The sequence below is a fragment of the Poeciliopsis prolifica genome, unplaced genomic scaffold (assembly GCF_027474105.1).
Source record: "Poeciliopsis prolifica strain line A6 unplaced genomic scaffold, Auburn_PproV2 SCAFFOLD027, whole genome shotgun sequence".
NCBI lineage: Eukaryota > Metazoa > Chordata > Actinopteri > Cyprinodontiformes > Poeciliidae > Poeciliopsis > Poeciliopsis prolifica.
Window position 1 is genome coordinate 4,133,207 of NW_026562402.1, and position 18,309 is coordinate 4,151,515.

General features: G+C 40.0%; 2 protein-coding genes and 2 non-coding genes across 4 annotated transcripts; all 4 read left to right on the forward strand.

The window, feature by feature from the left end:
- Positions 1-5,599: 5,599 nt before the first annotated feature.
- Positions 5,600-9,329, forward strand: rpl10 (ribosomal protein L10). Its single transcript, XM_055048701.1, has 7 exons — positions 5,600-5,618; positions 5,713-5,744; positions 6,473-6,531; positions 7,282-7,389; positions 8,384-8,522; positions 8,710-8,872; positions 9,115-9,329. Exons 2-7 carry the CDS (start codon positions 5,722-5,724, stop codon positions 9,268-9,270), a joined length of 648 nt encoding a protein of 215 aa, XP_054904676.1. The 5' UTR covers positions 5,600-5,618; positions 5,713-5,721; the 3' UTR covers positions 9,271-9,329.
- Positions 7,080-7,212, forward strand: LOC129371883 (small nucleolar RNA SNORA70). Its single transcript, XR_008607210.1, has one exon. It is a non-coding gene; the product is annotated as a small nucleolar RNA SNORA70 (small nucleolar RNA).
- LOC129371884 (small nucleolar RNA SNORA70) lies at positions 8,914-9,046 on the forward strand. Its single transcript, XR_008607211.1, has one exon. It is a non-coding gene; the product is annotated as a small nucleolar RNA SNORA70 (small nucleolar RNA).
- A 2,923-nt stretch (positions 9,330-12,252) lies between the features above and the next one.
- dnase1l1 (deoxyribonuclease I-like 1) lies at positions 12,253-17,292 on the forward strand. Its single transcript, XM_055048718.1, has 9 exons — positions 12,253-12,299; positions 13,636-13,803; positions 15,251-15,339; positions 15,425-15,514; positions 15,600-15,712; positions 15,804-15,916; positions 16,001-16,158; positions 16,434-16,530; positions 16,762-17,292. Exons 2-9 carry the CDS (start codon positions 13,645-13,647, stop codon positions 16,903-16,905), a joined length of 963 nt encoding a protein of 320 aa, XP_054904693.1. The 5' UTR covers positions 12,253-12,299; positions 13,636-13,644; the 3' UTR covers positions 16,906-17,292.
- The last annotated feature ends 1,017 nt before the right edge of the window (positions 17,293-18,309 follow it).

An 18,309-nucleotide genomic window follows, 5' to 3' on the forward strand; every position in this document is an offset into this window, starting at 1 on the left:
GCCATTATGGGTCCTGAGGTCAACTGCTGAGTAACCTCTGGCATGTTGGGTTCAGAGAGGCAGTCCATTGCATTTTTACAGCTTTGAAAATTCACATTTTGATTCCAGTGGAAATGATAACACTTGCATTGCACACAGTTGGTCATGTAACTTTTGAAAGAAATTGTTGTATCCTATTTAGAGTTTCAAAGCAGGAAATAATCATTAGTTTTTATATACTTTTGACCCATATTTCTTTTAGGGATTTTTAAAGAAAGTCTACAAGACACAATCCTGAAACAAGCCGATTTTAATTGCAGGTTTTGATCTACGCACACATTCACACTCATCCCCACATGGGGCTTAAGTCAGGCTGCTCCTGGGTGAACTGCATGACATCATATGATCTCATTACTGAAGCATTTGAGCCTGACAGACAGACCTGCAGAGACAAGACGAGCAAAGATACAGGCATGGCGCACGGCGCAGTTCGGTGATTTATAAGATATTTTAAAAACCCAAAACAGTCGGAGCAGTAAAAGTGAACCAACAAAAATTACAATATTTTCAGATTCATTTCTTACAAAAAAAAAGTATTGAAGAAACAAGTTTTGATCATTTCTTTAATCTTTTTAATTGTTGTTTTTATCCTATTTGTTTCAGAACTTTACTGAGTCTGTTTATCCAGATTCATTCTTTCAGTGTGTGAAAGAATGAAATGAAAAACAGCAGCTGACTGTGTTGTTTACCTGCTGAAGCAACTTCAGGCTCCACAGATTGCCTGGAAATATTGATAAACCTGCGGAAAAAAGGCAAGGCAGTCGTTTCACATGGACTCGGCCTGTCCTCAAGCCGTTCTTTCCTTTCAGATTTCACTGATATCGGAGGTCGATTTATTGAACAAATGAGCAGGAATGTCAACAGAGTAAACAGATAAATGATAAGCATGATGGCAAGAAGGGATGAGTCAGATTGGAGTGTTTTGTTTTTCTGGAGCTCGGTCTCTATGGCGATGCGTCGATTTCACTTCCCAGACTACAGTTTGGACACAGAAGGGCTCAGTCAGCAAATCCAGTCCTGATATTACACAATCTGATGGAGAGAGAGCCGTGTGCCATCATGCATCTTCCAGGAAATGTGCTCTTACTTGGAAAACATCCACTATTCTTATTACTCTATTATTTATTTCTGTTTGTGTCTTTGAATTACTTCATTTCTTGTCCCAAAATACTTAACAGCCATTATTTCCTGATATACCAGCTGGTCACCATAGTTTCCAATCACTGTAGCCCAGGCAGTGGGGAAGGTTGCATTATTCTGAAGTACAAACTACTACACATAAATTTACTGTTACTATTCCAAAATCTCATACTCACTATTCAAAAAGAAAAATAATTAGATGAGAATGAAGAAACTTTCCAGTGGTGGAAAGCTTGCAAGCCAGACATGGCTGGAAAGTCTTTATATACACAAGGTTTGTGAGGAACATCGTCAGTAATTATTACAATCGGTGGATTTGACACTGATGACGTCGTGGGAACTTTCACAGTCAGTTTTCATAAAAGTGGCTCCAGAATTTTTTTCTTTTCATGTTTCTGGAAAACATTTAGTGGATCAGATAAATACATTTTCCTGAAGCTCCAGCTTGGCTGTCTGATGAAAGAGACAAACACCCTGGAACAGAACAAAAATGCTGCATATGCCAGTGCCAGAGAACATTGCAGATAGTGCTTCTCCATTGCTGCTGCAGGACATGGATTGAGAGAGTAAGTCATCTGGAGCTGGTGTTGGTTCCGCCCAGGTACGGTCTAAGTATCTACCAGTACACATTCTCCTCCTCAGGCCAAACAGCTCTTCAGGTTTACCCCCCACCACCAGGGGTCCCACCTTGCCCCCATAACCTGTATGTGCTGCCCTGCTCTTCCTTTACCACAGTGAGCATCAGGTCTGCGCCTCAGTCACAGCTCCATCCTCCGCCATCATTACCTGTCCCACTGCTTCTGAGTTGTTCATTATTGATCGAATGATCTTGCTATGTTCAAACTATTATTCCTTAGTGTTTAGTTTCTTAGCTATAAATTGTGTTCTGTTCTCCTTTTATTTCAGTATATTCTCTTACATTTTTCACCCTGTTTTTGTTGTTTCCTTTGTGTCGACCATCAGTCTGCCCACAATCTGTGTTCTCTTCTGTCCTCATGTAAGTTTTCTGTCACACCAGCTAATAATCTGTAACCTGCTCATTCCAAGGTACTGACTCACAAAACATGATACTCAATGGCAAAGTTATGTTCCTGTGTATCTATTGCTGGTGTGTTTCTGATCGTCAAACTGACTTACTAGGTACTATTGGTCAATGTAGGGATCAGTTTATACTGTAAAACCTGAGCAATTCAACAGCTCAGAAAAAGTGATCCAGCAATGAAATGTAATACTTTTAACATGTAATGCCGTGTAGAAACAAATGTCATAATATTGAACATAAAACCATAAACTTTAATTTAAACTCATTTGACATGTATTTATTCCATCTATTTACACTAATGCAATCGGGACATTAAAAAGTTAAAAACTCGCAATCTCACTTATTTTTTGTCTTAATCCTAATCTTGACATCTTCATCAAACTTGAAATACAAAATATGAATAAAAACGTTTAAGGTCTTATATTTCTTGAACTTCATTTGATCACCATTGTGGATCTTCCTATAATAGCCACAACCACAACAACCTGACCCTGTCAGAGTTGTGCTGTTCAGTACAGTAACTAAGGAAGCGGGATTGTTTGGACGATGCAATGATTAAAATGTAAACAGAGACTAAGCCTTAGTCAGGGGCTGTTCTTTGTTTTCTACTACTGCTTTTTTTAAAAAAAAAAAAACCTACACCTGATCTGATCAAAGAACATGTAATGCTGATGACTACTGTATTTAAATATCTGCCTAATATAAAAATGTACTTTTTTTATTGCATACTAACCTGTTTATTGTTACAGCACCTTGTCATTGTTAAAATCTGAAAGATGAGAAAATTTATTACAGTGACTGGAAGGATGAGAAGCTGGTCTTGACCTCTCTTTTGGACAGCGAGCTCCTCCCAGACACACTTCCGTTCTGTCGGCGCTTCGCTGGGTGTTAACTAACACACCCTTCTGCATCATAAAAACTGTCCAGAGACAGATGAGTGATAATGTGAATGTGTGTTTGAGAGTGTGTAACTGCATTATACATTTAATTGAACAATCCCCTTGATTATTGGGGAAGAGAAACAAGAGGAGGCTATGTAAATGATCAAAGTATTAAAATGATAAAGTTGGCGCTTTGGCTCGCAGAAGTTGTGGTTCCTGTGCTTCCTGTGCTCGTCAGAAAGTGACGAGCACAAATCTAGGCAGCATGCTCTGCAGCGACAGCTCAGGAGTGTGCATGTGTGAGGGTGTGGTTGGCACCATGAGGCTCTTGGTGCTGACCTCGTGTTTCTGTTTTTGGGTTAAGGTTTAAGCAGCATGAACAGTCGTTGTTCTGAGATCTGAATCATAATATTGTTGCTTGTTGCTCTGACCGCGGTGTTTACAACTCCTCTCGGTAACACGGCGGTCATCAAAACAAAACATTTCTAAACATGAGTCACAAAATGGTCGACTTGCCGTGAAAAACCAACGGAAACAAAATTCTCAGTCGGTACTAAATACACATCCTATTGTTTATGTTGCAGCTAAATTACAGTCTGTATTTAGCAGACATCTTGTGTTCATTTTTGCAACAAAACTTGCTGAAAATGATGTGAAGACCAAAGCACTAAACATCATTTCGAAATATGATCTAAAAACAATTGCCAGAAACAAGCACATGAGATTTTCTGGAGACATTTTGCAACAGAGAAAGCAGGAGTTCCCAGCTGGATATCTACTGCTCCAACAGGAAACATCGCTGAGCAGTTCCTGGTCAGCAGCAGATGATACTGGAAAAGCTGGAAGAATAGTGGAGCAAAACTGGTTTACTCATAACACAGCATTAATGTCAGAAGACGCTCATTGAGGTCTGAGATAAGGCTTTTAAAGCTGGGTCGGTGGTGGGGAGGATGAGGACTGATGGTAGAATGGAGAAGCAGGACTGATGGACATTTTGTCCAACCTTGAAACAAAACTCTTGACATACAATTCTGATCATATATGCATATAAATATATGTATATATGCAGCTTTCTGAAGAGAGTGACATCACATGGGTCAGTAGGATTAATGAGGTCTTGGTACGTTTATAAGCTCAATACACACAAGAGGACTTTTTCATTTAAACAGCAAGCTTTCCTCACACTGTTAACACTTTTAGGTCACTTCCCAGCCGTCGGCCTACAAATTGAAAAAAATGTCCTTGCTTTTAAGCCCTGTGTCAAAAACCCTCTTTCTGTTCTACTTCATGTCTCGGTGTGTATGACTATCAGAGCATCTCCGTCATCAGTCACCAGAAAGAGGCGAATGTGCTCTGACCTTTTTTGGTCCCTGTTCTTGTCCCATTGTGTCGCCGTCACCGCTGGCCTTCAGGGCCCTGAGACAGGAAAGGATTTGTGGAGACTCAGTCAAAACAGCAGGGGAGAGAAGATAAAGAGCTGACAGCTGACCTTCACATGATGCTGCGCAGGAATCGAGGTCAAAGCTCAACCGCCTCTCCTGACTGAGAGATCTGCTTTGGGTTTGAGTCTCACAAGTTGCCCTGCATCGCCCTGCTCTTATCAAGCTCTGCTGACAGGAACAAAGTCCAAAGACATGAAAAGACTCTAAAAATGATGAGACACGTCCCTCAGCTGTTCCTCAGATGTAATGCGTAGTTACTGTGTGTCAGGATGATGTCAGAGAAATTTTGAAAATGAGAAGCAAATGATTCCTCACATTTCTAAACAACATTTGCTTTTCATTTACTGGACGTGAAGGATGTGAGCTCATTGCTGCCTTTTAGGAATTACTGAAGCAGCAGCCAACGACAGAAGATTTTATATTTGGTTCAATGCTGCCCCCTACTGGGAACATTTGAGAAGCACTTCTTGGAACCATTAAAATCTAATACTGGCCAGTGGGTGATGCTTTTATTTACCCTGCCATGATCAACGGTTTCAATGTTTTATCCCTGAGTGAATAAAAGATTTCTGATTCAGTTTAATTTAGTTTATTCAATCCTGCAAACCTCAACTGACCCATTTCTAAAGACAGGATTAATTAGTACCCTAAAAGTGTACTCAAGTGTTAATAGTGCTACTCCCAAATATTTAGCCAAGTCAAAATAAGAAGTATACATCCAAGAATTTACTTAGGTAAGAGTAGAAAGCAATATTTGGTAAAAGATGCCAAATTGCCAAATGCCAAATTGATGTGACAAGGGCCCTTTAAGACGCTACATGGAACACTCCGCTGAAAAACTACATTTCCCAGCATTCCATTTCATACACTTACTTTTTTTAAAAATAAAAATGTGTATTAATCTGTTAGTAACAATTCTGCCAAGAAACAGAATACTACAAAAATTATCTTGTTAATATATATGTATATATTTTAAATGCGCCCCATCTGACCTCTGCCCTCATGACGCAGCGGAAGTAGATTCTCCTTCCTTTCCTCCATTAGGTGAGTGCGTGGTGGCAGCGCGTTTTCTGGGTCTGATCGCTTAAAAACACATTTTAAAGTTATTTATCTCTAAAGTTGACCTAGATTGAACCGAAGTAACTCGATTTTATTTACTATTTCACAGATTGCAACCATGGGCCGCCGACCTGCTCGCTGGTAAGTCCTGCGGGGTTTTCTATCTTTCGTCGGGCCGATTTTAGTGTCAGTCGGAGGAAAATGGCAGCTGCGGTGAGTCCGCTCCATGTGGACGGAGCAGGGCGCCGGCAGGCCTCGGTACTCGCTGCCGGTGCGAAAATAAAATGCTGAACGCCTCCTGAAATCTTTTTGGAACATTTGGCGCCCGTCTGAATCACTTTAATGCTCTCAGGCATTATATTAAATGACAGCTTTGGCTTGAGCTAAAGTTAGCTATTAAGCCAAACTGAGGTTCATGTAGGAGTTTGTGAAGCTACATTTTATTAGTTGACACAATGTTTATTGTAGTGGTTGAGATGTTATAATTCATTTTATGAGAAAAAACTACAATTTGCCCAACTTTCCAAAGCAAATGTTGACTTGAAGTAAATGAATCAGATTTATTTAGGCCAGTTTAACCTATTTTTTGTCTTCAGAGCCAACAGTCTGGGCAAATCTGTTCGTGTGTATGACCCTCCAGATGTTCAGCTTCATTAACATTAATAATATGAATCTGCATTAGTTCTGCATGTGAGTGACTTGTTAGGGATGGATTTAAGAAACAACAAAACAAGTGCTGCATAGTTTGTGTGGATTTTTTTTATTTCTGTTGATGTCCTCCTCTGGACCAGCTCAGCCACTCAAAGTAAAATTAATGTGTTTGAACTGATACAGTAGGTCTAACGAGAAACCCGTTTTCTCTCTTCCAGCTACCGCTACTGCAAGAACAAGCCTTACCCCAAGTCTCGCTTCTGCAGGGGTGTTCCTGGTGAGAACGGACATTTAATGTTGCTCTGCAGGATGTTTCAGGACCTGCTGAATGACTGCTGCTTAGCCTTAAACCTTCTTTTCACTGTTTTCCTCTACATGAGTGAGAAGATGCTAATAAATTCAGCTAAAAGATTTAGTTTTACGTAAACTGAAAAATCAAGAGGGGTTTCCCTTAATAAAGGAAAATCTTAGATTAAAACCTAGATTATGGACACGCTTGTGTTTCAGGGAATAACAGGTAGGATCTGCTCAGTGTGTAGCAAACTTGATCAGATTAAGTCAGGAAGTTCTTCATTTAAAAATGTCTGAATAGCTTTTCAGACATAAGTTTTTGTACATTTCTGTCTTTAGGCACAATATAACAGCAGGAATCACTTGATTCCTGCTGTTATATTGTATCCATATGTCATTTGTATATGGATACAAATGATTGAAAATGTGAAGGCAGTGTCTGAATGCCATAAACATTGTCTAAAGCAGAGTTTGTTGTGCAGAAATCTTTAGAATCAGTTTGCAGTGGCACCACAATGTGTTCCACTGCTGGTTCTGCAGCTTATTAAGCCGACCAGTTCCTCTGCCGTGTGGTTCTGGTGTGCAAAGGCTGCAGACAGCAACTCTCTGGTTGTGTATGTCCTCAGCTGGGAGGTGCTGAGTGCTTTAAGGGACCACTGAGACAGTTCTGTCCTGTGTGGGGTAAATCAGCTCACCCTCAGATCTGCTCTTCATCTTCTTTTCTCTCTTTTTGCAGATCCTAAGATCAGGATCTTTGACCTGGGCAGGAAGAAGGCCAAGGTGGACGAGTTTCCTCTCTGCGCCCACATGGTGTCTGATGAGTATGAGCAGCTGTCCTCAGAAGGTAAGAATGTTCTTCTAGTTTGTCCTTATAGTTTTTTTAAATGACAGAATTGGTACTAACTATATTTCTACAGTTTAGCGTGTAAGTCTGTTCTGTTCAGAAGAGTTGTTGTTTCATTAGCCAGCTCTCGTCCTCCTGTTTTGTCCCAGCAGAACCTGAAAAAACGTCCTCCTAAGCCATTGGTTATCATAAAGTGTGTTAATGATTGATGTATTGTGATGTGTTTTTAAATTTAAACATGTGGAATATTCTGGGGATACTGGAGATGTCAGTGAAGTCATTTGACTCACTCAAAGGGAGCCACGGTCCAATGACTGCAAGCAGAAATAAAATAAATTTTATAAAAGTTTAGGTTATTTTTCATACTAAAGCTGCTAAAATTGGGTCAAACTAAAATATTTACTCCATTTAAGAACTGGTTCTAGGTTCAGCTGTGAATTTGTGGTGAATCTCTCATTTCATTGGACTTTAATGTAAAGATAGTTTTTTGAGTTTTTTTCCCTGCTGATCATGAAAGTGAAGGAAGGCTAATGAATTTGGAGACAAATGTTGAACAATTGGATCTGTAATCAGTGCAGAATGATTCAGTGTAGGTTTCATCAGAACTGAAATTAATCAGCCTGTTAGTTTACAACCACAAGCTCCATTTCAGTTCCTCTGAGTTCCACTGAGAAACCTTCCGAATCCAGACCTGCTTCTGCAGGTTCAGGATGTCATTCCTACAAACCAGCTTGTGACAAGCTGATCACAAGGTGGTGATCAGCTTGTCACCAGTCCACAAGTAGTGAAAGTTACAGATGTGGAAACATCAATGGATATATACAGAACTTCTCTTCAGTGTCTGAATTGTTTCAGTGTCCTATGTTTCAGGTGCAGGTCCTGTCTGGGTAAAAGTTGTAGAACATCGTCCGTCCTCTGAAACAGCCGTCCAATAGGACTTCCATTTGGTCGTCATGGCGCCCCAGCCCATTAACCATCCTGTTCTGTCCTCTAGCTCTGGAGGCGGCTCGTATCTGTGCTAACAAGTACATGGTGAAGACCTGCGGTAAAGATGGCTTCCACATCCGCATGCGCCTGCATCCCTTCCACGTCATCCGCATCAACAAAATGTTGTCCTGCGCCGGAGCTGATAGGTGATCACACACACACACACACACACACACACACACACACACACACACACACACACACACACACACACACACACACACACACACACACACACACACACACACACACACACACACACACACACACACACACACACACTTTTATTTGTGCTCAGTGGATTCCAGTCTGATGGTTGCTGTTTGTTCCCAGGCTCCAGACTGGAATGCGTGGTGCGTTTGGTAAACCGCAGGGCACAGTGGCCCGGGTGCACATCGGCCAGGTCATCATGTCTGTGAGGACCAAGGCTCAGAACAAGGAGCATGTGGTGGAGGCTCTGCGCAGAGCCAAGTTCAAGTTCCCCGGACGCCAGAAGGTAAATAGGAAAAAAACTGGAATCGGAGGGAAATTTGAACTCTGCAGCTTATTAAGCCGACCAGTTCCTCTGCTGTGTGGTTCTGGTGTGCAAAGGCTGCAGACAGCGACTCTCTGGTTGTGTATGTCCTCAGCTGGGAGGTGCTGAGTGCTTTAAGGGACCACTGAGACAAACACATCATGGATTTTACTGGCTAATTTTGCTGTTGAGCTGTGATAACACATCATCACTCTGATCTGCAGATCCACATTTCCAAGAAGTACGGCTTCACCAAATTCAACGCCTGCGACTTCGACGAGATGATGGCCGAGAAACGCCTGATCCCTGACGGCTGCGGGGTGAAGTACATCCCCAGCAGGGGGCCGCTGTCCCACTGGAAGGCCCTTCATGCGAACTAATCCTCCTGCACACTTCCTGTGCGCCGGAAACCAATAAATGGATTTGAGTACAAAAATAATGTTGTGGTTCATTTTTTATTTCTAAAGTGAAATCCAGAATTATGGAACAGATTTCACTGGTGCAAATGAAACCAAACTAGTTGATCTTGTTAACTTGTGCTTGGCTTTGTTGAAATATGTAACTGTATATACATAAATACACCAGGGGCCTCATGCATTAAAGAGTGCGCAGTTTTCACACTAAAACATGGCGTATGGAAAAATTTAGAAAAGTACAGCGCTCTTGGACGCCATGTTTCCTTTGTACATCTAAATTCTCACCTGCATAAAGATGTAAATTATAAATACCTGGAAGTCTGCATCCACGTGAAGCAATTACCATGGCAACGTCCTTGTTTGTAGCAATACAATAAAGGGTGCTTTTAGGGAACAAGGTAACCTCACAAAAATATAATACATTTTAAAGAGGGGGAAAAAAATCCAAATAAAATAAATGTTCTCCATCAGAGCCAAAGCGGCTCACCTTTATGCGGCTACTTAAATTTGTGTGATTATCTTCACACCTCTATCACCTTTAAAATACTGCTTAATGTGTAAATTATGTAATCTGACTTAATCCAAACAGGATTAACTCCTGTTTGGAATTAATCTGCTGATACACCCATGTTATATTCTATTTATATATTTTTTTATTTATTGTGAGGATGAAGTGACCCCTAAATCTTTATGAGACAATAACTGAGGAAACCTCTAGTGAGGTTTTCGCATCCTTTTTGCTTTCTTTATTTTGTGTGCGTCTTAGTTCAGTTTCATTGTTTAGTTTTAACAATAAAATATTAAAATCATGAAGAAAACCCACCTGGTTCGATGCTTCGTGGTCTAAATAACACAGATTTCTGTGTAATTAGGTGAATTCTGACGCTTTGTAGTTTGATATTGTCCACAGAAAAAGTTTGCGTGGCTCCCGCACATTTTCACGCCAGCGAACAAATGTGCGTATTTACGCAAACCTCGACAGAGTAAATTTTCAGTCATGCCGACATGTGCGTGAAATAGGGCGCCGCACATATTTTATGCGCAAGCTTGCTTTATGCATGAGGCCCCAGATCTCTAGGCTGAGATATGTCATGTTTGTTTATACACAGTAAAATTATGAGTCAAATTTCAGAGTATTGTATCAAAAATGACAATGTCAAATGAAGTAGTAAAAAGAGAGAAGTTGTCCAGAGCAGAGCAAAAATACTACTGTGCAGATATTCTAGATCAGAATCTACATTAAAGGATCTAGTTTACATTTCTTCATTTCATTCCTTTTTGATGGAAATTCAACTTTCTAGATTAATCTTTGAAGAGCTTTTCAGTGGTTGTGACGACCAATCAGATCAAGTTGATTCGTGCTGCTGATCCAGCACTGATCCAGCTTATATGTTTTGTTTTTTATTGCTGGTTTGTGTTGCCTTCAGAAGTTATTCGATAGAGTCCAACATCAGCACAGTTCCAGATGTATTCCTGGCCTCGGAGGTTTGCTGTGAACAAACAGCATCATAAAAACACAAGAACCCAGCTCAGCTCAGAGAGGAGGTGGTTTCAACCAAGTTTGATTTTGGGTCTGTGGTGACTGGAGCCTCAGAGATGCACGGCTCAGCCGGAGAAACTGTAAGATTCTCACATTCCTTCTTCGTGATGCCATCTATTTTGTGAAGTGCACCAGATCCTCCTGCAGCAAAATAGCCCCACAAACATGATGCTGCCATCATGCTTCACAGTCATGAACTGTCCCACTTTAGTTCCATGAGACCATAGGACGTGTCTCCAGAAATGAAGCTTTTTGTCCCTTTATGCATCTGCAAACTGCAGTCTGCCTTCTTTGTCTCTGTTAAAGTAAAGGCTTCGTCCTCACTGAGGGACCTTTAGGCCCAGACCAGTACAGGACATTTCACTGTGGATAATGACTGTCTCGTCAGTTATTGCCCCCAAATGTGGGGGCATTGGTTCCAAGAGACTCGAGGGCACAAAAGGTGTCATCTGAAAATTGTTCCCAGAACACAACCAGAATGCTGCTCTTGATTCTCATCCTGATGTCTGATTTCTTTTAACTTTCTCATCTTGTCAAACCAGAAACCAGAGAGTTCCAGGTGTGGCCTTGAAATAAGTCTACAGGTGAGCCTCCAATTAGGTGTCAGGTAACCTATCAGAAGCTTCTGAAGCCATGACATCGTCATTTGGGCTTTTTTTTTTATGTTTAAAGAGATAGTAATTATTTTGTATGTAAACTTCTGATTTTGCAGACAATAGCGACAATAGTTTCTGTGAAACACTGGGGGTTGCTGTTAAATTGTTTAATAGTTACATTTGGCTGCGGTCTATGTTTACTTTTCTGATTTGTTTCATTTATGAAAGAAAGACCAAATTGTATGAAATTCATTCTAAAGATGAATTTCATCAATCAATCAAAAATCACTATATGATCACCTGTTAGAAAAATATGTTGTTAAACCCGATTGTAATAATTATTTGTAAGACACAGTCTGTTCAGTGCTCTATTGTGTACACAGAACTAGTGGAGCAGTAGAGAGGCTCACTGTGCTGTTTGCTATTGACCACTCATTACAGAAAATTCACCCAACAGACCTCTACTGTGTGCATGACGGGAAAAGATGTCACATATATCTACCAAAAAAGAAAGTCTCATGATTTTCTAGGGACGCTTGAGTCTGCAGAACATGCAACACAAGGAGTGAAATCAGGAAACATGACTTTCTTATGCCTAAAATAAAAAGTGAAACCTCAGCAAATGAAGCCTGTCTGACAATATCCAGTAGCTAAACTCAAATCAGTATTTTGTGTCTTGTCATATCTCACCAGGATGAGGTCACTTCATTAGGTAGTGAGTTTTCTTTGATCATTTTCTAGCTGAAAATAACCAGTAGCAGCTGTGAATGTGGACCATGTTTTAGTCCCACCCACAGGAAATAAAGAAGGCCGCCCAGTTTTGAGTTTCAGCGGAGAGAAGACAGAGAGAAAACAGGGTAAGTTACGTTCTGCTGCTTTGCTTTGAGTAAATCTTCATTCTTCTGAAGTTTGAGGCAGGGGAACTTCCAGAGGAACCTGGTGATTAACCTGAATAACTGGAAGAATATTTCTGATTGCAGCTGGAAAACAGAGCAGGAGGGAGGAAAAGAGTGTACATGTTCTGTCAGATATGTTTCATTGTGGACACAACAGAACGCCTTTATGAAAGATGAGGAGGCATACTCACTTTTTATAGGTTTGTTTTGATCTGGGACAGAACTTTGAGCAGGTCTGTTCCACTGACGTGTCATTCAGAGGAATGACATTCTTACAATAGAGATGTTTTTTTCCTTAAGGAAACGCACACGCACACACACACGCACACCCCCACGCACACACACACACACACGCACACACACACACACCCCCACGCACACACACACACACACGCACACTGTTCCATACAGTGTATGCTCCAGAGTTGCCTGGATCTACACACTGTTTGGGGAAATAGAAATGAAAGTCCAGCTGTTGAGTGTTAATGGTATGTTTTGATGTTTTCCACAGCAACAGGATCTTCTATTGTTGGCTTCATTTGGGAGAAATGCACTGACAGCACCTTGTGAGACTGCTCATATCATCTCTGTCTCTTCTTGCTTTTCTTTGCAAACACTGACTTAAAGTTTACAGTGGTTTTATGCAACAGACCAACACTAAGCAGTGCATTATTGCAAAGTAAAAGCAAAAATGATTGACACATCTCACATTTTTTAACGTTGTGAAACTAAAAAAAACGAAGTGTGTTTGTATACATCCTCTTTTACACTAAACAGGACTTTGAAATCCAAAGTCATACTGAAGTTGTTCTTTGTCAGATGTTTGTAAATGAGCAAACAGCAAAATGAAGAACAAGGAACATAGCAGACAGGTTAGGTTCTAAAACAATATCACACTCTTTGAACATCTGACTGGGATTCTTCAGTCATCAGAGAGAAATGCTAAAAGTCATAAGAGGAGCAGTTTAGCATTTTGGAGCCATTAGAATTTGGCAAGAGCTTTATATGAATTCTGGGTCCCATTTATCAGAGTTCTGTTCTGTAAGTTTAACACCAACTTTTGTTGAACTGAATGTGCAAATGCGGTTTACAATAAATTCCTGATTGGAATAAAACAAACGATTGGAATAATGTAATGTTGCATATTTCTAACTTTTCCTTGCTAGATAATATGTAAGAATGTGAATATGGTTCATCTTTCCCTTTCTTTCTAAACATCCTAGAAGTGAAGATAGTATGTGGTCATGTCTTCGTTTCTATTTGTTATGATGTATTTGGAAACACTGTGTGTCTCCAGCTGTAAGCGATGACGTCCAGGTCCCTCCTGCTGTCCCTCCTGCTGTCCCTCCTGCTGGGTGTGGCTGATGTTCGAGGAGGATCCAAGTTCAGAATCTGTGCCTTCAATCTTCATCATTTCGGGGAATCCAAATCTAGCAAGAACGAGATCATGATAACTCTGGCCAGGGTGAGGACTTGGTCGTGCTGTTGCGATATTGTTGTGCTGGCAGAATATTTCCACGCAGAGTATCTATGTCGTGTCATTCAAGAAGATCTAAAGTGCTTGAAAATACTAAATAATACTGATCTTGACGTTTTCCTTGTGATTGTTGCAGTTTTATATTGCCATTGAGGTCCAGTTAAATTGGTTGCAGTTTGTTTTCATAAACTTCACTGGATTCAAATGGAAAATGTATTTATTTAAAAAAAAATCACAGACACAAACATGAAGCATTTTTAGAGCTTTGATGAACAAAGGTTTGTGTCAGCCTTAGATGCTAAATACACCTTGTTCCAAATTATTATGCAAATTGGTTTTAAGTGCCACACAGATAAAATTTTTCATTGTGCTATTAAATTTATTGTGTGTCGGGGCTCTTTGAATCACTATCATTAATTTCAGAGATCTGGGTTGATTAGTTTGTCTGTTGAGCTCAATTTAAGGAAAACTATTTAAGAAGGATGTTCCACATTATTGAGCAGGCCACAGGTTTCAAGCAATATGGGAAAGAGAAAGGATCTCTGCTGATGCAAATCATCAGATAGTGTAGTGCCCTATGACAAGGTATGAAAACATTATATATTTAACGAAAACTGAAGCTTTATCATTGTACTGTGAAGAGATTTGTGGCCGATTCAGAACAAAGATGGCTTTGTACAGATAAAGGCATAATGAGGATTGATTGAAATAGCTTTTTATTTTAGTACATGTGCACACTTAATGCTGCGCAGTCAAAGAATGACTCTTTGCAGTTCTTTATGATCCTTAAATGTTTAGAAAATCTGCTGGTCATAATAATTTGGAACAGTGCAATTGGAGTTTTTTATGTTTGGAAAAAAATACAGTTCTCATGGGGAGCTTTGTTCAGTAAAATTTGATTTATACTGTATTCTTGAAAATTATACTGACCATCATTTGCATTGACCATTTAAGAAAATCTGAGAAAATATCACTTGCATAATAATTTGGAACACGGTGTAGTTTTTCAACACAAAGAATCTTGACGTCTATTGATCCTCTTATTTGCTTGGCTTTATAATTGAAAGTGACATGCTATGAAATTTGCGACAGACTGGCGACTTGTCCAGGGTGACCCCGCCTCTCGCCCGGACCGCAGCTGGAGAGGCACCAGCACCTCCTGACTAGGGACAAGGGTGAACAGATAATGGATGGATGGATGCTATGAAATTGAAGTCATATAGCAGAAATAGTCAAAACTTGTAGACACCGGCTTCATGGTCAGTAGGTTAAGTGATAGTTACTGATTGAGAAGTAACTATCTCCAGATGAGGAGGTTTTCTTAACTTCTCATCATCAGTTTAGAGGCAAAAAGATACAGATGTGGTGGTGGACAGGATTCACCCTGTCAGTGTCCACACGGAGCCGTAACTCTGCTGTTTCCCGTCTGTTTCAGATCATTACTCGCTGTGACGTGTGTTTGCTTCAGGAGGTCAGAGACCGTAAAGGAACAGCCGTATCAAAGCTGCTCCAAACCATCAGGAGGTTAGTGAACCAGCTGACTGGCTTTTTTTCTTACCAATAATATTAGTAACAATTGTTGGATCTGCTTTATGTGTGGGTTATTCAGGTATGACACGAGGAACCAGTATGACCTTTTGGCCAGTGAGAGGCTGGGCAGGACGGAGTCATACCAGGAGCAGTACGTGTTCGTCTACAGGTAAGCTGTACTGCTTCATGCACCAATGTACTACAACTTGTATTACACATAAATATCGCTCCTTTCTTCATCTGAATGGATGTAGGACCAACACTGTGATGGTTACTGATCAGTATCAGTACCCAGACAATGTGCCTGGAGATGAAGATGCTTTCTCCAGAGAACCTTTTGTTGTTCGCTTCAAAGCCCCAAAGACCTGTGAGGTTTTTTTTTGTTTGTTTTAAACATTTATTATCATATACTTTTTTTTCCTCCATCCTTACTTATTTTCCCTTTTCCCTATTTCAAGCTATACAGGAGTTTGTTCTCATCCCTCAACACACCACTCCGACTAACACCACTAAAGAGTTGGATGCCCTGTATGACGTTCTGCAGAAAGTAAGAAGGATGTGGAAAACTGAGGTAAATGCCAATGCCGGTCATTGCCGAAGAACGGTTTAAATCTGCTGCAATCAATGAATCTCGCGTGATTCTGAATGTTACCAGAACGTGATGCTTCTCGGGGACTTCAACGCCGACTGCGGTTACCTGGCAAAGAAGAACCGGGACAAAGTGCGTCTGATTACAGACAGGAACCTCCATTGGCTGATAGGAGACAACACTGACACTACTGTGAAGCTCAGCACGTCCTGCTCCTACGACAGGTGAACTCTGCATCATCCTGCAGGTTTAATCTGCTCACATAATAAAATTAATCCTTTGTTGTTGTTTTTTTTAGGTCAGAATAACCAAAACATTATTAGATATCAACTAGAATGATGATGTATCTGATTGGACACAATCTAGCATTGTGTTGAGTTTTCTGCTTGCTTAAATCCACATTGATTAGCAAACATTTCACTTTGTGTACAGAAAATCTATATTACTAAAAAAGCATAAGTGATCATACCTCTTCTGTCCACTTCTGATTTTCCAACAGGATTGTCATCCATGGAGAAAAGTTCAAAGGAGAAGTTGTTCCTTCCTCAGCCCAACCATTTAACTTCCAACAGGAGTACAGACTAACAGAAGAAGAGGTGTGGAGATTGTTTTTTTTTATGTAAACGTGTCATCCTGGCTTTATATCCACAACCATAAGAGCAAATCCATATATGTGTCTTGATTATGCATATATTTTTTATACAGTAGAATGTTCTGATTCTTCACTGAAAGGCCAAAAATGGCAGAGCTTCTACATTGAAACATTTCTGTCATCACAAATGTAAAAAGTATGGGTGTTTGCTCTGTTTCTCCTCTCTTCCATTCAGGCTCTAGATGTGAGCGACCATTACCCAGTGGAGGTCCTGCTGAAGGTCAGCATTTCCAAATCCCGCAACGGAGTCACTTCCTTTACCAGCAGCTTTACTGTGTTTCAGTGTTTCTGCCTTATAGTCTATCATATGTTGTCATAGCAGATGGAGAGCGAATGTATTGAGATGTTTTATATCTCACCTCTCTGTTTTATTACATATGCTAAAAAAATAAAAGTGACTTGCATGCTTACCACAGTATTTCAAAGAAAATTTGAACATATTCAACCTCAGTTCAACTTTAAAACATTATGATTTCTGGTGCTAGAAAATGAAATAAGATACTTTTTTTTTCTCTCTTTTTTGTCTCTGACTCATGTTTGTATTTGGTGATGTCCTTCCCAATGTTTGAAAATCCCCCAATTTTTTTTCACTTTCATCATTTTATCCATAGAGATAAAATCAATATATATTATTTTTTAGATGCTATTTATTTTTTGCACCAAGAGTACTTCAGTTCTGTAAATAAAAGTTGGATGTTCTTGGCTACTTTTTGTGGACACATTTTCTCTTCAGTGAGTCTTCAGCACCTTCAGAGTGACTAAGCTATATTTAACTAGTAACCCTGGGATTATATCTGGATATAAAAGTACAAGATTTTAATCTGACTTCAAAGTGCAGTGACATAAAACACCAAAAGGTAAAGAAGGAACCAAAACGATTTACTAGAACTACACACAGAAGAAAAATACTAAATTATGAAAATCGGGGGTAAGCCACATAAATCAGAACCTAAACATAATAATAAATATGAAAGAATCAAAAATAATAAAAAACGTGAAAAATAAAACATGTTGTGCTTTGTATTTGATTTTGGAGAACATTATTTTTTGTTTCCCTTTTCCAATTCATTTTTATAAGTTATTTTCCTATTTTAATTTTTTTTTATTGTGCTTTCTCACACTTTTTATCTACCAAGTACACTGATATATATTTTTTGCTGCTAAGAGCATTTGCCATGCTGTGAGAGAGAAAAAGAAGGCTGTCCCCAAAAGTATGACTGTTCTCACAGGACAGCTTTGATTTCCAAATTAGCTATTAGTGAACACTTCTGTTAATTTTTTCCATCTTGGAACTTGTGTTTTGTGAATATCTAACTAACAGGCTCCTGGTAGCCCATAATGTTCCAGCACTGATTTGCTGATTGACAGTTTCAGTATTCCATACAGGACAGCTGTCACTCTGCTTCTTTCCTTCTGCAGAGCAATGGCTCTATTTGTCTTTCAGCAGTCGGTTCAGTAGAGATGACGTACAAACACATCTATGCATTTCATGAACACGTACAGGCAGATGATGATCAGCAGGGCATTTCCCACTAAAACTAGCACCAGTGTAGTGGTCCAGAAAGCAAACAAGTACATGGTTCTGTTGCAGTACGGTGACACAGGCGCAACTTGATGCGGCTGTTGTTGGGCGCTGGTCGGGTTTCTGTTTGTCCCTCTGTTTGTGTTGTTGAGGATTTGAATCATCTCCCACAAGATTTGGCTGTGGTTGCGGCTGTGAAGG

Excerpts from the sequence above, each read along its gene's own strand:
- rpl10 (XM_055048701.1), top strand. The coding sequence starts at position 5,722 with ATGGGCCGCCGACCTGCTCGCTG. Across the intron at positions 6,532-7,281 it reads CTTCTGCAGGGGTGTTCCTG|ATCCTAAGATCAGGATCTTT; the intron begins GTGAGAACGGAC and ends CTCTTTTTGCAG. Across the intron at positions 7,390-8,383 it reads TGAGCAGCTGTCCTCAGAAG|CTCTGGAGGCGGCTCGTATC; the intron begins GTAAGAATGTTC and ends TCTGTCCTCTAG.
- dnase1l1 (XM_055048718.1), top strand. The coding sequence starts at position 13,645 with ATGACGTCCAGGTCCCTCCTGCTGTCCCTCCTGCTGTCCCTCCTGCTG. Across the intron at positions 15,917-16,000 it reads GAAGGATGTGGAAAACTGAG|AACGTGATGCTTCTCGGGGA; the intron begins GTAAATGCCAAT and ends GAATGTTACCAG. Across the intron at positions 16,159-16,433 it reads ACGTCCTGCTCCTACGACAG|GATTGTCATCCATGGAGAAA; the intron begins GTGAACTCTGCA and ends ATTTTCCAACAG.